Source organism: Phoenix dactylifera, chromosome 1, assembly GCF_051530095.1.
Source record: "Phoenix dactylifera cultivar Ajwa chromosome 1, Ajwa_hap1_PhDact_Kaust_v1.1, whole genome shotgun sequence".
Classification (NCBI taxonomy): Eukaryota; Viridiplantae; Streptophyta; class Magnoliopsida; order Arecales; family Arecaceae; genus Phoenix; species Phoenix dactylifera.
The window spans coordinates 14,568,979-14,586,627 of record NC_143190.1 but is presented as its reverse complement, the minus strand read 5'-3'; the positions used below and the strand labels follow the sequence as shown (position 1 = coordinate 14,586,627).

The 17,649-nt window shown below is 39.2% G+C and overlaps 1 protein-coding gene across 2 annotated transcripts; it reads right to left on the bottom strand.

The window, feature by feature from the left end:
- Positions 1 to 2,311: 2,311 nt before the first annotated feature.
- LOC120103903 (protochlorophyllide-dependent translocon component 52, chloroplastic-like) lies at positions 2,312 to 14,960 on the bottom strand. 2 transcript variants are annotated; one of them, XM_089930444.1, is made up of 7 exons: positions 14,310 to 14,960; positions 13,916 to 14,103; positions 9,738 to 9,837; positions 9,352 to 9,525; positions 9,051 to 9,254; positions 3,335 to 3,522; positions 2,312 to 2,723 (listed from the first exon to the last, which is right to left on the bottom strand). In XM_089930444.1, exons 1-7 carry the CDS (start codon positions 14,943 to 14,945, stop codon positions 2,468 to 2,470), a joined length of 1,746 nt encoding a protein of 581 aa, XP_089786570.1. In that variant the 5' UTR covers positions 14,946 to 14,960; the 3' UTR covers positions 2,312 to 2,467. The 2 variants fall into 2 exon arrangements, with proteins under 2 accessions (XP_089786570.1, XP_089786571.1); XM_089930445.1 differs by lacking the exon at positions 9,051 to 9,254.
- Positions 14,961 to 17,649: the final 2,689 nt, after the last annotated feature.

The following is a 17,649-nucleotide window of genomic DNA, read 5'->3' as shown; positions in this document are numbered from 1 at the left end:
CACCCCGGCCCGAGCTCGGGGCCCCCTACCGAGCTGTTTTAGAGCCAAGGAGGTTGGGCCGACCTCAGTGTCCGCCGAGCCAACCTCACCGAATGTATGTCGCGACCCCCCAAGTCGGCTCGATCTTAGTGCTCATTAAGCTGACTTCACCAAGTAAAGACTATAGCCTCCAAGCGAGCCCGATCTTGCCTACGACCGCAAACACGTGCGCGCCTATATGCGCCCCTATACCCGCATACGTGGTCGTACATTACAACCTCACTACACCATGCATTGCTTACTAACCACTCCATGACATGTCAACCAGGGACCATACCCTGCCACCTCTGTCGACGCCATGCCGTTCACAAAGACGGCCTACACCATATGCTTCAAGCAAGCCCCGATAGCACATCATTTGGGCACCTCTGTAGAGACTATAAATAGCCCCATCAGGTAACGCCTGAGGACTTTTTGGTTGGACCACCTAAAATCTACTCTAACTTCATCATTGGAGGGCCCTCACCGGAACCCCACCGGTGATGCTTTGTGCAGATCCGCCGGTACGCAGGAAGTGACTCTTTTCTCCATCCCGTTTGGCAGTGATAAGTGCTAAATAATGCATAAATTAACCCCTTTCTTATTGCACCTATCATTATTTTCATGCACATATTTTGTAAATTTACCATGAAAAGATGTATTCCCCTTTCACTATTGCATTTTAATAAATTATCAGAAGTGATTCGAGTTTGATTGATTTTTTTGTCATATTAGTCGAGTCCAACGTATGCAGGTCGAGATGAACCCATTCCATCTTAAGCTAAGACCAAGTCTAAGGTGAAAGGAGGACCAAATTTAAGACTCCCTTGTCATCATGGACTCTTGGAGGCATGCATGATCAAATTAAGAAAGGGTGGAGGCGAGATCCCATCTCTAAAAACGTAACAGCCAGATTTGGAAATTATCAGCCTGTACAAGTATTGGTATTCTACTCGTAACTTTTGATATACATCTCTGATGAAGCTGAAATTGGATCCGTTGGAAAGCTAACTTAAAAAGGAACAAAAGTGTACCACTATTTGGGCCCTAGATGATTCCATTCCAGATGCAGTCGCTTTCCATACTATTTTGGCTGGACAGAGGTGAACAAAGAGGCTCTTAGTATTTTTATCCTCAAAAATAATTGCCACTGAAATCTATCTCTACACTGTCAACAAGAATTTGAAGACAGTGCGTTTAAGTCCATGTGGATCAATTCTCACATCGTGTACCTAATCTGCAGGAAGAGATCCTTGCTTTTACATGGAGATCACTTGGGAAACAGAGAAGCCATACTTGTTGAGGACAATGCTGCAGTGGAAAATTTTAAATAACAAAGAGGTTAAAAAAAATAAAATTGGGAGCGCCATTTGCAAATGGAAGAAGCACATCTTTGCTCAGTAGATGATTTCATTTCAGACGTAGTGTCTTTCAATGCTAGTTTGGCAGGACAGAAAAAAACATAGTTTTTAATTTCTAAAAGCCTTACTCATAACGCCCCCCCTCCCAACTCTTTTTTTTTTCCCTCCCGTTTCTCGATGCATTGAACAGGTCTTTTACTTGCGGACTACTGATAAAATATGCACACAAAACTAGAGTTAAAAAAATCAAACAGAATATAAGTTAGTATAGTGCAGAACTGGACCCTTCTTGCACACGTCATCACAGGCCTGGCCCGAGATGCCAGATAGGCCAACCCAATCAGCATGTTCACTTGACGAAGTAAGAGCTCGAATGCTACTATCATAACTTCTTTGATGCACATCATGATCACTAGGAGTTCAATAAATTTGTAATATAACTTGACATCTCTCTTCCAGTCACAAGCACTGACCTAGAATACATGGTATTAGAAGTTAATTTATAGTTAAAAAGGGTTCGTTTTGTTTAAGAAACCTCAAGTCACTCCTGTGCAGGCATTCCTAGTTACCAAGCTCCCCATCTGTTAAATAGTGTCTGCAACGTCAAGAACTCAAGAATGGCCATTTTCAATCAATAAGAGAAAGAGGAGGGGAGGAAAAAAGAAAATTATCAGCTACGAAAAAAAGATACTTTGCAAAATCTTCTCATTTTTACTAACAATATAGCCACAGCAATGGCTTAGCCAGAAACGACAAATATTAGTCATGGTAAATCCCATAGATTCTAAAGATTATAAGCCAAGGCAGATATGTATATGTGTATGTATATATATATATATATGAAAAGAAATGTTTGCAAAATTAAAACTCAATACAGCAGGTCAGTGGACAGTAGTTTTGGACACAACACCAGGATCCAAAAAAAAATGATGTTTCTGAAATATGCCTTTCGCACAGATGTAGATCTTGTATTTGCTCTTTTATCATCTCTATAATTTAGTTGAAACCTTTTATTTACAGATATAATAAAATAATAGACACATAAGCATTTCGATCTGTTTACAGAGAAAGGGCAAAATCTAGAACAATCATCTGAAAGCATGGCTGTAGTCATGGAAATAGAAATTCTTGTAGATGAAGTGAGACAGCCACCTGGATGCGAGGAAGCACAGTACCGCTGCTGAGACAACAGCAGTCCTGGTGATGGTCGACATCAAACCCTGCTTGGAAGCTGCAACAATTCCAATGGAGGCTATTGAAATAACTTGCAGAAAAACCTCCAGTTTTCTCAGGCCTTTTAAAGCCACACGACAGCTGCTGCACTGCACAACATGGGACCAGTATCTGAAAGAAAACAAATGAATAAGTCTGAGTTAAGTTCTGCCGATAATGTCAAATAAGATACTTGAATCCCATGGATTGAATAGAATATCAGAAACCAGACACCTAATTAGATTAGTTGAAAGTAATCCCATGTCATGGAGCAAATTAATGCATCTCTGCTTCTTCTTGTTCTTCTATGTGTTTTTAGGGGGGGGGGGAGAACAAATGCAAGCTATCATCAATATACAGCAGAATTGCATCTCTAATATTTGCAATGTGTTGACAACCGAATAAGTCTCTCAGAGAGTGGAACTCCCATCAAGACAATGACTTTGCAGGTTTATTTTAAGGAAAGTTTAACTTCCACCCTTCCTCCCTAACAAAATGGACTTTCCACCAGCTAATAGCTTTCTTTTATTCTTTGACATCATCAGATCTAGATCTTCTTTCTCTAATATCAGTTATTCAGCTAATGCAATGGAACATTTGACAACATATTTTTGTATTTACACATGCGAGTGTGAGAACATTCACTTGAGCATCTGTGCATGTGTATTAGGAATTATATGCATCCAGTCAGCAACCACTATAACTTCGTTGACGAATGATATTTCTCTTTTCTCACAACTTACCTGTCCATAAGCTGTTCTTTGGGAGGGGTTGGTGGAAGGTATGCAGTAGGTAGAGTTCCCCAGTCAACCTGATTGTTTGAATATTTCCTTAGCCAATTCCTGAAGGCAACCACCATGGCATCTGACTTAGTTGGCACGAAACAAGATTTTTGCCAATTAGAAGGGCCAACCTTGGCAATCTTACGCTCCTGTAAAGAACTACTCAGTCAAAAGTTACACATAATGAAAATGTAACTTCCAGCAACATCAAAATTAGACGAACTGGTTGGCTGTAAGACATCAATCATATCAAATTCAAATGGTGTGAATGGTACTATGACCATAAAGCAGCAGCATGCAGATGCTTAGAGAGAGAGAGAGAGAGAGAGAGAGAGAGAGAGAGAGACTGATTTGATCTCTAAAAACAGAAAAAAAATGCAATAAAAAGAAAACCAAGGATATAAGGAAAATCAACCATATATAAACCATGCAAACATCTTATTCACACATGAATTTTTTAATGCACCCTTTATGACATACTGTGCCAACATGGCTTTGGCTGGGGAAGAAAAAAGAAAGGAAGAAGAATAGTATACTACAGAGACGAGGATAATAAGCTCTCCTTAATAGTAGTTATCCCATAGGGGTATAGAATTTCTGAAGTTTCTAAGGAAAGCAAAAGATGAAATTCTGATGTTATATTTTCAAAATGCAATTGCTTGGCTCAGAAAATTTGTTTACTGTACCAGATAAACTGAGAGGGAGAACTACATGAATTTGTTAACAGTGAAAGAAGCTGTCTTTCCATTTCCATCAGTACAGCTCGGATATGGCCTGATGGATGTGGGAGGCTTCCGAAAACTATCTTTTAACTTAAAAAAGGATGGTAACAGAAATCATGAAGAAACAATCCAAATACTTCCCTCATGTCCCATGTATATCTTTGGGAAATGTTATGTTAGTAGGTTTTCTAGTTGATCAAGTTTGGGACATGGATCCACAATTTATTTGGGTACAAAAACACCTTTACTATCTCAAAATTCAAAAAGTAAAACCACCTTTGGCCTTCATCTGTCCTTTCCTAATCAAGAAAGGTTATAGAAAGAGTGGAGAGAATTTAGCATTCAAGGTTTGCCGAATCAGGCCGAACCGCCCGATTCGGTCTGTACCGAGTTGATCCGGTGGGGGACTGGGTTGGTTCATCTATTTTTTCTGGAACCGGCTCCGAACAGGACGGAACCGGTCTCGAACCAATAGGAACCGGCCAGAACTGGCCGCGAACTGCACTAACTTGGTCCAAATCGGCCGATTCTGTGCGAAACCGGTGCAAACCGTCCGATTCGCACCGAGTCGGACCAGGTCCGAATCGGCCCTCTACCCCTCTCTTCTTTTTGTTTTAAAGATAAGTTGGGAAGGCCCGAGAAGTTTCTCAAGCTTTCTCAACCTATTCGAATAACCTCCCTTTCCTACAGCGAAAAATAAGCTAATTCAGTACAATACGGTATACTTCTTCTCATCTGTCTCATTTTCTCTCTCTTTTTTTTTGGACGCCAAAAATATCTTGAAATTTGCAAAATAAGAAGAGATCATGCCAAAACTTTTGATTTTGGTTTGATTTTATGATATATTGTAGATTTAGGAATGATCTACACAATCACATAAAAATTTTTTAAAATAAAAATATTTTTGGAGAAAAAAATAAAAACTAGATAAAGTAAAATTTTAAAAGACTGTAAAATCAAAAGTGTATTCAGGGGCATGCAAGTTATTCTTCAGCTAAATTTTGATGCGATTATGCACATAATGGCCTAGGCCTAAATTTTAAAAAGATCGAGAAATAAGTAGCCTTTGATGCATACCCACGGGTCTAGAAAAATATATATAGCATCTATGATAGGCTTCTACATGGATCTAAGCTCAAATTAATTTTTTTAATTTTTATATTTAAAAATTATTTTTAAAATTAAAAATAATTTTTAAATATAATTAATACCAAAAATTATGAAAATTAGCAGTACATAATACATATTTCAGAAGTATTTTCTGAATAAAAAACATATATTTTTTGAATTTATGGTATTTAGACATATTTTTTAATCTAAAAAATATTAAAAATATATAAATAAATAAAAAATAAAAAAGTAGTACTAAATATTAGATAAACCAGATGTATTTTTTAAAGTAATAATTGATAAACTGACGTACTTGGTAAACCTGTAGGAATAGAACCATCAAGAAAAAAGAAGTAGCTAGAGCATGACATTGGTTGGGATTATGGACAGATATTTTTGGGTCGGCATCTTTGGTAATATAACTGATGAAACACAGTTCAAAAAATAAGGGGTAACTAGGTTGAAGCTGCATTTAGCTGATGGTTATCCTATGTGCCGAAAATGCCTACAAAGGTTCGGCAATTGATGAAGAAGCACTTTTTTGATTTCAAAGCAGCAAAAGAGAGGGTTTCCAAAAAGAAGGCGGAGGTGGACCGCCAAGCGGTAGAGCCATCTTTCTATCACTTTAGGAAGTCAGAGGAGGCATCCGCTCCAAATAACGAGGAGGCACATATCCAGGCTAGCATTCAGGCAAGCTTGGATGATTAGTGGCAGCAGGATGAGGTGACCAGAAATAGGGCTCAATTTGGGCCCTCATACTACAAGCCGGGCATCGGTTCTACGAGCAGCAGGGCAGATTCAGAGTTTAGGAGGACCTCTTTAGTTAGAGAGGCGGTGGCCGTATTGCATCTATACTGGAGGCTTTTGGTAGCAGAAAGAAGTCCTCTAGAGAGATTCCATTATGAGCCACCATCCATAATTTAGATCCATATGTCTTCTCCAGCAAGAATTCAAAGAAGTAGAGAGTTGACATAATGCTAAAGAAGAATAAAAAAGATATGTAGCAAGCTATTCCACTTCAACCACATCTTAGTGAATACGATAGATAATACGTATTATAGGTCTGCCATTTCCTCTATATAGGCTGCCGGTCCTAATGTAAATCCTCCAGGACCGAATGACATCTACAGTGAGCTTTTTGACAATAATAAGGAGCTAGAGAAGTGGATTATCTCATACAAAAGCAAGTGGCCCACATATGGACTGACGGTGATGTGTGATGGTTGGACCGGTCCTACCGAGCGGAGCATTATCAACTTCTTGAAATATTGTGATACGAAGACTTTCTTCTATAAGTCGGTTGATGCTTCCGATTAGGTACACGACGCCATATACATCCTTTGATTGATAGACGAGGTGATTGATCAGGTAGGAGACGAGAACGTCGTGCAACTTATCACTGACAATGGATCACAATATAAGGCCATCGGAGAGATCTTAATAGAGTAGCGACCACATATTTTTTGGACCCTATGTGATACATATTATATCGACCTCATGTTGATGGATGTTGCGAAGATTCATAGAGTGTAGTAGATAATAGAGATATCCCAAACCATCACCAAATATATTTATAGCCATACATGGGTCCTATCACTAATGAGAAGATAGGTAGGGGAAGAGATCTTGAGACCAAGAGTGACACGGTTTGCTACCAACTATGTTGCACTTGATAGCCTTTTTGAGAGGAAGCTGCCCTATGTCATATGTTTGTCAGTCCCGAGTGGCAGAAAAGTAGATTTGCAAGGGCCAGCACTGAAGGGAGCACTGTTGAGGATTTGGCGACGAGGCAGATATTTTGGCAACGGGCCAAGAAGATAGTGAAGGCCATCAAACCATTATATGAAATACTTTGGGTCGTGGATAGCGAGAGGTACCCCTAGATGGACTTCTTGTATCATATGATGGAGAGGGCAAAGATTCGGATCAGAGAGCCAGATTTGACATATGCCTAGGAGTACATTAATATCATTGAGCAGCAATGAGACTACCAGATGGGTAGGGACTTGTATCTAGTAGCTAAGCAAAAATATTGAAAATTAGACTGCTCCTGTATTTGTACAATTTTACTAAAATAATTACGAACTCTATATGCAGTATACTATCTGAAACTAAGGTTTCAGTACACCGTACCTGAAATCGATATAGATGACGAATTTCTGGTCACTCTGCGTAACGTGATTTACAAGATGGAGCCTGATCTAAAAGTTGTGACCCTATATCTGTAAGAGGTAAGTTAACTTAAGTGATATGTATAAGTTAACCGATATAGAACTGTTGGCTAGGAGGGTAGTGGAGGACATGAGACCACCATTTATAAGACAATCATAGGGTGGTCTTTGATTTACCGGTTACGCATGCTGCACACAATAAGAACCACGATACACGACCTGGTAGAGTCTGCGATGATACGATTGTATATAGGAGATGGGCTACTCGAGGTTATTCAAGAGGATATGATGCAGCTGAAGATAACCTCGCACGTGGAGTAGGATCCATAGATGTATCAAGTTCCGAGTCGTATACTTGATTCTATTACCGCAGCCATAGGAAGTCGGATATGGATATGGATATGGTGCGTCTGAGGTATTGTCTTCCGGTGGCTACTATCCTACGCAGCCCGAAGCATCTTATGGGTCGAATTTTGTTGCAAGTTTATTCGGATGGACCCCTCCACAACCGTATTATCAACCAGGGGACACCTCTCAAAGCCAGAGCTTCAACAAGAGATCCGAGAGTGCTTATAACCTAGAGCACGTTCCTTATGGGATGAACATACAAGACTACAACACCGCTTGGTTAGAGAGATGGGCTAATATGCCTCCTGACTATGCTAATGATCCAGATATCGGTATATATGTTGTACTTTAAATATATATAATTGATTGTATTATGTTATATTTTTCACCTCACTAGTTAATTTTAAGATATTTCATGTTGCTTCTCATAGCATGCAATATCTCACTAATCATTTTATATTTTTTATTATTTTAAAATAACAAGATGCATCATTTAGGTTATATCGAAATTATAGAAACATCAAAAAACATCAAATCATACTTAAAAAGTTATTGAAAAAGTTAAAAAAAATGATTACCAATTAATCAAACTTGAAAAACTTAAAAAAAATTGGGCTTGCCGGTTACCAAATCGGTACCATACCGACCCACGGCCTTGTTAAGTTTCTGTCCCATTGCGGGCATGCAGGGCCCAAGGGAAGCAATCTATTGTTGATGAACCAACGGGGTGGTGTCCCAAGGATCGACCGATACTGGCTCCATACGGATACAACAAAACACTGTATGGAACCCGAAACTCGCAAACTTAGGTTTGGTTAAATGAATGTTGGAGGAAATGATTTTCAGATATCCAGTCGGTAAATCCTGATAAAGGAACTACCCGTAATAACGAACTTGCAAAATGGATCTGTTTATCATAAAGAGATTCGTTCGATTCGTACGGGTCCTAGTACTAGTTTAGCAGACCTTGTTAGCATTCTTTTTCATATATAGTATGACTGCATATATAAATATATATACTTATAAAGATGTTGCCAATAACTTGCATCATCACTTGAGAACACAAGCATGTAACCTTTATCAACTAGATGCTCGCTAGTTTGACTCTATAAGTCCACTATGAAGATTTCAGGACAGCCAAGGCTAAAGTGTCATCTCCCAGCATGCACAAGAGCAGTGCCATCCTCAGAAGATAGCATTTGCCTCAATATTAGGTGAAAGATGCTTTACACCAATAAAGCATCTGAAGCTTAAAGAATTTTTCTTAGATTAGTTGAGAAGGATGGGATAAAGCAGCTTAGGCAACTGAAAAGGATAACATATTACCTCAACATGAAGAAGGTATAGATCTGAATCCAAAATAAGATTCTGTCCCACATGAAACATCCACCGAGGGACAATTTGGTCTATCCAAACTGAAAAATTTCTTGGGAAGACCCAAATCACTCTGCTTCTTCCAGGACTAACCGGAATGCACATAAAAATAAGCAGGGACCTACGTTGTTTCTGCTGGGACTTAGCTGAAGATACCTGAATTAACCCAATGTAAAAAAAGAAAAAAATGAAAGTGAACAAATAAATTTCCATTTTGTCATAAGATATTAATTAAATAGATGTAAATGATTACCTCTTGGATATTCAAAGATGAAACAGAACCATCCTCTGAGGACCAACCAGGCATAACATAAAAGACGCATGGAGCTACAAACTTGCCGTAGCCAAGCTCCTGCTTTGCAAGGAAGCCAGTTATATTTAATGTCTCAATTGTTATCTCCATGGGCATGCCTCCTTCTCGATCAGCCTTAGCTGTGTAAGAATTTTACCAGTCAGTGGTGTTAACCAAAATAGACTGAACTAGGCTAACTCTAAAAATGGAAAGTATGATATGGCTCAGTGATGTTTGCATGACCCTTGTGTTCTGATAAACAACAAACTAAGAAATGCTACCCTCATGAGTCTAATGTGATTAAAATAAACCTAAAAAGAAAACAAGAAGAAGTTATCAATAAGTACATATCTGCCAGGCACTTCACGTTTTGGAATTCTCATTATTCCACGGTGTGCATACCGAACATGAGCAGGGTCCATGAGGTTTTCTATCAGAACTTCATACCTGAAATGCCAATTGGGTGACAAGTAATGCCTACTGTCAATGGATGAGGTCAAAAGTAAATGCAATTTGCATAATGTAAACCAAATAGGAAAACATGCAGATAACATGAACAAATGCAATCCACTCTCATCATGTATCGACCTTCTGAAGTGTAAACCCTTTTAGAAAGTGATCATTATGGCACAACCTTGTCTAAAATCCAATGCAGTGACTCACTGCATGAAGAGTTGCTAGGATCTTTAGTTTTCATCATCCTCCATTTGGATATTTAGGTGGTTCCTCCTAACTAAATCTTCAAACAAATTATTCATAAGTGAGTTTCTGCACATCACTGGCTGATTAGTAATTATGTGTCAGGCTTCAACAACTTCAACTGAAAGACATCAAACTAATGATTCAGAAGTGAGTTTGCTTTGAATCATTCGCTGATCATTGAAATAATTGCGTGTCAAATGTCAAAGACTTCAACAAAAAGTCATTGAAGAAAGTGATTAATGATGTTATTTGAAGAGCAAGCACCAGTATATCAGTGCATAGCAATTTCTAAGACCTGACCCCTTTAAGTTTTCATGCATCCTCAATCTCATAACCGATGTAGGTTATAGTAGCCATGCCTCTAAACAACTGATTAACAAGTGAGTCTACCAAGCATCACAGTCCAACTGTTAATGTTGTACTGGTCTAGAGATGCATGAGAAGAAGTTGTTTTATTTATTTAGTTCAGGAAAATAACCAGATGGCCCTTCTTGACCTGCCTTGATGAATCCTGACATGAAAAATCGAAGACAAATGTACAGGTAGGGAAAAAAATTAAACTTCTGTTAGAAAAAAAACTGCAATAATGCTTAAAGAGGACGTCCAAAAAGTCGTCAAAATATATATTCATTTCACACAAGACTGGTACAACATAAAATAAGCATATGGTTGTATGAAAACCATAACATTAAGCCATATGCCGACTACTTATAAGTTGGAAATTAAATCCTACTGGGTTTTCTGTCCAATTCCACATATTATGTTGATATCACCTTTTTCCAGTCCTTGGCCATTGATTCCTCAACTTACCTACTCCTAGATTTTTTTGTTGCAGCATATGTTGGCCCAAACATCAAAATGCACCAAAGAAGATTTGAGAATAGGGACAACAGAGTAGAGTCCAAGCATCCAAATTAGCATAAGAGCCCTTATGATAATATCTGCCTTAATCAAAAACTAGAAATTACAAGAAGAAAGATGAGGAAACAAATTTAGAATAACAAGTCTCTACTGACTTTACATGGTCTTTAGGTATTTTCATGGAGCCCAAAGTGCATTTGATCAGGGATCTCAGCAAAATAAACCTACAGATGATTCCTTGAATATCTGGAAAGAGCATTATTTCTTGCTTCTTGGGGTGAAAAAAGACACATGGATGGCTGTTCTAAAGAGTATTCAAGTCTAATTCACTCAGAAAGAGAAGTTGAAGCCAGCTGCTTGGGAATTTAAGAAAGAAAGTTTCAATCCTTGAAATCATTGTGCAATCAATCAAGAAATCAAGGGCATTTTTTTAATATAATCAAGGACATCAACGTAATGTCCCTTGTATCCACCTAATACAAGAAGAGAAATTGATTCTCTTGAAATTTTGTAAAGAAATTAGCAAGATGGATTGAGACCTTGGAGCCAACATGACCAATGACTAAATGAATTCAGGTCCCACCTCTATGCTAAAATGATCTTGATGATTTCAACAATTAGGAATATCTCACAAAGCCCACAGGAGTATATCATTAAGGAGATTAAGCATTACAAATTGACAATTGATATATCTTCAAATATTATAAAAGAAATCAGATCGGATTTACATTGCAGTGAGGATTTTGAGGTGCATGGAGTTAGGAGATAAGAGGTCAAAGTTGACATCGTAAAGATATAGATCTACATCTTTGCATGGCAGGAATAAATTCGAAAGCAACAAATTTGAGAATGCAACCAAAAGATCTATTTCTAGCCTAAGATGTTTTAGTTTCTAAAGAAACTTCTTTCAGATGACCAAGATGTTATCTTTATGAACCTTGCATCAACACAAAGCAAGAATTATGCAAAGTCAAGGATTATGCAAATAAATTCAACCATTGGCTAGAAGTAAGTCCTTTAAAGACAAATATAGATGTTCACAAGGTTATTTGGAGGCTGAAGCAACACATCTAATGATAGACATCTCTCTTTTCAGTATAGAGTTTCAGGTTGTTTGCCAAGGAAGCATTAAGACCTTATACATTGTTGATCCCTTCCCTAAAAGCTTAAGATTTTGGGTTCTAGCAGTTAACATGGTAACAGACCCAAAGGTCATAGATCCAAATCCTGTTCAAGCCAAGCTTACATGTTTATTTTCTTGAATCTTTTCTTCCATTGACTCATTCCCTATTGAGTTGTTCTTGGCTCGTTCTTATCTCGAGTTATTCTTGACTCTTTCATGCCTTCACGTGCATGATCCGGGCCTCACATGAGATGGGGTGTTAAGGACTGATATACATTATTAACCCCTTCCCTAAAAGCTTAAGATAATGGTTAGCACATGAAAGAGAGAGTTAAGACCTAATATACATTGTTGACCCCTTGCTTGTTCATGCCTTGACATGCATGGTCCGGGCTGCATTAAGGACTGATATACATTTGTTGATCCCTTCCTTCAAAGTTTAAACTTTTGGGATCTAATGTTAAGTCTATTATTTAAGGCAGCTGCATCTATCAGGAATATCTAGAAGCCAAAACAGAAGAACAAAAATGTGGGAAATGCAATATGATTATGACCATGGAGCACTAGATCTTGTGGGCAGTAAGTCTGTGGACAAATAACCCCTCCAGTATACTCCTGATCACATGCATAGCAGCAACATTGGAGACTCATTAAACAGTATAAGTAGCAATGCTTACTGCAGCATAAAATCAAGTGTCTCAACTCTCAAGTACAGATAGATAGGACTTCTTTTCTTTGATTACACATAAAGCAAATGTGTCGATATAGAAGAAAAGAAGAATAGGGAGGCAAAGGAGTCAACGGTACAAGGCAATAAGATGATGCTTTGAAAGACAATGATGATAAACAAGGTAATTGACTAGTGTCAGCTGAATCTCAAAACATACCAAGGGAGTATGTGATATGTTGATCCAGCAGCTTGAGTCCATAAAGATAAGCAAGCTAGCACTGTTAACAACAAATTTTGACAGTCTAGCTAAAAATTAAACAGACTAGGTTCAGAAGCATATGGACAGTTTTTATAAGGTTGACCGAGTATCAAAATGAAAACCAGAGATATCAACATGCAGGGCAACAGGTGATTTTTAATTCGAGGGATTGGGAATCCTTTGAGGGGTCAAAATGACTACAGACCTGGCTGACATCTACACAGCACTTACCAGACTAGAATTTAATTTCCGAAGAGGGGCTTCTAGGACAAGTTCAGCACCCTGGTTTTTGGATGTTGCTTAGTATTACTTGAGATTTTTACATGCATTAAGGTCAGAGGCAATAGTCTAAGCTGGAAAAAAAAAAAAAAAAACAAAAAGACCCCCTAATGCAAGTCTACCCGGAGTTTCTCCATTTGGAAACATTAGTTTATTTATGGGCCTTCATTTTTCTAGCTAGTGTTAATTTCTCTTTAGTGATTGATCTTTATAATTGTCTTTTAAAATAATACGGCCATCCTTCTGCTGACTATAATCTGTAACAACACAAACTGTTCACCTAACAATTTAACTTCAGGTCTACGATGTGATGATTAATGTTGAATTTGACTTTGTTTGTGCCATTTTAGAAGAGTTTCATTGCATCAAGCAGTATATATGTATGCATGTATGTATATAGACACATATATACACGTATGTATATACATATATATGGATATAGACATATGTGTGTGCGTGTGTAATAGCTATATATATATATGTATGTGTGGGTGTAAATATCTATATATATAAGCGATAAAATTATACAGAAAGAGAGGTAAAACCCTGCTAATATTTTCAAGCTTCTAAAGACATTGAATCCTCAATTTTGGACTACAGAGCTAAAGTTAATACAGAGAATGGAATTTACCCATACGGAAGATCTCTCGTCCCCATTGTCGACGTGTACGATGCGTCATCCAACTCTGGAATGTAAGGAGGTTTTTGCTTCATCAAAATATCCTCGTATTCGGGATCAGTGCTTGGCCAAAACCAGACAATCTTATTCTGTTCAACACTGGGATAAACAGCTGCGCATGCCTTATTGAACGTATGAACCTGCAGAGTCGTACAAACTCGATAAAACTAAAGCAAACATCTAATGCACAATTAAATCTTTAAAACCAAAAAAAAAAAAAAAAAACTTAGATTAAAGATGTGATTATTTCTACGTTGAGCATTTCATTCTATTCAAATTGTTTCACCAACAACTTGGAGAAGTAAAGCGAGAAAAGATTTGATACAGATAGTATGGGAAGCGTTACCGGAGGGCCGTTTGGAGGCGCCTGGGGGATGTACTTGCAGCTGCCGTTGCCGTCGAAGCACCATCCATGGTAGACGCACTGGAGGCGGCCCCAGGGGTCGACGCGGCCCTCGGAGAGCGGGGCGAGGCGGTGGGGGCACCGGTCGTCGAAAACCTGCCACCGGCCCTCGTGCCGGTCCCACCAGATCACCACGTCGAGGCCCATCACCGTCTTGGCGTTGGGGGCTCGCTTGTCGAGGTCGCAGACCGGGGCGAGCGGGTACCAGTGGGCGAACCAGTTGAATTTCTCGCCGCCGGTGCGGGCCTCGGCGCCGGGGAGATCGGTGATGGTTGTGGCAGGGGAGGAGGAGAGCTGGGCATTGAGTCTAGTGGTTTTGGTTGGAGAGAAGATGCGGTGATGGGTTTTTATGGAGTGGTGGTGGTGGAAAGGAAGAGAAGGGAGGGGGTGTGGGGGTTTGGAGGGGAGGGCTGAGAGGTGGAAGGAACGGGAGGAGGGGAGGGAGATGAGAGCTTCCATGGGAATGACGTGGGTATGCAATGGAAGAAGGGAGAAGGGAAGTGTCGTGGCAGCGTTAAGATGGGAGGGATGGAGGGAATTGCTTGGTAGGGGGTAGTTGTTAGTTAGCATTGCCCCCATCACCCATTTTAATAATAATTATCTTCTTCTTTTCTATCATCTTGGATTGACCCCAACTTATCGTTGTATTGTAATTAAATTTAAATAAGTTTAATTTTTTAGTTCGACAAAAACATCTTGAATTAAAAAAAAGAAGTAGACGAAGATCCATATGAAAGTATCTTTAATTCCATATCGATTATTCGCTGGATATATTTTGGATAATTAAAAAATCTAAATAACACTTTATGGCTTAGCAAAATTCTGAATTTCTATACAATTTTTTGTGATTTTGAAAGACAATATATTTTCTAGGAAAAAATTTCACATGTTTCGCATGTAATAAGTAATGGTTGCAATATTCAATAATAATTGTAAAATAAGAACAAAAACATTACCAAGTGATAACTAAGACCATCTTATTTTTGAATTCATGTTAGATCATGCAAAAAATAGAAGAGAGAGAGAGAGAGAGAGAGAGAGAATCTCTATTAGTTCTCACCACTAGAGATCCATTTTCTTAACAAATTTATTAACTTGCCATGTATATATACAAATGGGGGGCAAAATAGATCGTCCTGCTAACAATATGAGACCATCCAATTTCAGCCAAATAGATATCAGCATCGAGCAAGCCAAACCTCGGTCCCGCTGAGCACCAGTCCGACCCCGGATCCTACAAAAGGTCGAGCAGACCTCGGCCAGACCTCTCAGCTCGAGGCGCCTTGCAGGATCGACTAAAAGCCGAAGAGGCCCCGTCGACCACAGGTATCTATAATGATGCCCCTCGAGCCGGGCTTGGAGTGCCCTACAGGATCGACTAAGAGCCGAAGAGGCCCCGTTGACCGCAGGTATCCACAATGACACCCCGACCCGAGCTCGGGGCCTCCTACCGAGTTGACTTCAGAGCCGAGGAGGCTGGGCCGACCTCAGTGTCCGCCGAGCCGACCTCACCGAATGTATGTTGCGGCCCCCATGTCGGCTCAATCTCAGTGCTCATTAAGCTGACTTCAGCAAGTAAAGACTACGGCCTCCAAGCGAGCCCGATCTCGCCTACGACCGCAAACATGTGCATGCCTATGCGCACCCCTATACCCGCATATGTGGCCGTACATTACAACCTCACTGCGCTATGCCTTGCTTACTGGCCACTCTATGACATGTCAACCAGGGACCATATCCTGCCACCTCTGTCGACGCCATGCCGTTCACAAAGACGGCCTACACTTTATGCTTCAAGCAAGCCCCGGCTGCACGTTATCTGGGCATCTTTGCGGAGACTATAAATAGCCCCATCAGGTAACGCCCAATGACTTTTTAGTTGGACCACCTAAAATCTACTCTAACTTTATCATCGGAGGGCCCTTACCAGAACCCCACCGATGAAGCTTTGTACAGGTCCGTCGGCGTGCAGGAAGCGACTCTCTTCTCCATCCCGTCCGACAGTGATAAGTATTAAATAATGCGTAAATTAACCCCTTTCTTATTGCACTTATCATTATTTTCATGCACATATTTTGTAAATTTAATCATGAAAGATGTATTCCTCTTCACCATTGCATTTTAATAAGTTATCAAAAGTGATTCGAGTTTGATTGATTTTTTTGTAATATTAGTCGAGTCTAATGTGTGCAGGTCGAGATGAACCCGTTCCATCTTTAGGCTAAGACCAAGTCCAAGGTGAAAGGAGGACCAAGTTTAAGACTCCCTTGTCATCATGGACTCTTGGAGGCATGCATGATCAAATTAAGAAAGGGTGGAGGCGAGATCCTATCTCTAAAAACGTAACAGCCAGATTTGGAAATTATCAGCATGTACAAGTATTGGTATTCTACTCGTAACTTTTGATATACATTTTTGATGAAGCTGAGATTAGATCCGTCGGAAAACTAACTTAAAAAGGAACAAAAGTGTATCTCACGAGGATGGTCACAGAACTTAATTCCTGCATACAAGGTATGGATAGGAGACAAAGATCATGTGTTTGGAGCAAGATGTGGAACTTAATGTCATGGCCAATGTGGCAATGACTATGCCAAGACATTTAAATGTTTTAAAGTGCAGATGTGTTTTGGATGGCTATTGTGCTCGAGAAGAATATATTTTTTATGTAGCCTCTTGTTGCGCAGATGAAAAATCAAGGCGTTTTTTTCTAAAAAAATTAATTTGTTTGTATTAATCAGTTAACTTTCGATGAATTCCAAGTGCATTTTCGGTTGACCAACTCTATGCATTCTTTAGTCTTCTTTGATTCTCTATACATCAGTTGTGGTACTGTAGTTTGGTAGATCCAGCTTAGCCTACATTGGTCCAAGTTTTTGAATGAGACCCTGGTTGGTAATTTTTCACCTATCATCGTACCGACCATAAATTGATTCATCTGAAGGTATCTGTTTTTTCCAGCCTAAGCCTTACAGAAGCCATATGACTTGAGAGGACAATGCTACAGTGAAACATTTTGATTTTTCCCCAAGATAAAGGATTTTCTCAACAAATAAGTTAAAAAAAGTTTTTTTACAGTGCCATTGGCAAATGGAAGAAAAGAAGCACATCTCTTCCCAATAGATGATTCCATTTCAGATGCAGTCGCTTTCAAAGTTTCAATACCATTTTGGCTGGACAGAGGTGAACAGAGAGGCTCTTAGTATTTTTATCCTCAAAAATAATTACCACTGAAATCTATCTCTACACTGTCAACAAGAATTTGAAGACAGTGCGTTTATGT

What these genes read in the sequence shown, in the direction of transcription:
- LOC120103903 (XM_089930444.1), bottom strand. Translation starts at nt 14,945, where the DNA reads ATGGGGGCAATGCTAACTAACAACTACCCCCTACCAAGCAATTCCCTC. An exon ending in ACGAGAGATCTTCCGTATGG is followed by an intron (nt 9,838 to 13,915) that starts GTAAATTCCATT and finishes TTGGCATTTCAG; the next exon opens with GTATGAAGTTCTGATAGAAA. An exon ending in GTGAAGTGCCTGGCAGATAT is followed by an intron (nt 9,526 to 9,737) that starts GTACTTATTGAT and finishes TACACAGCTAAG; the next exon opens with GCTGATCGAGAAGGAGGCAT.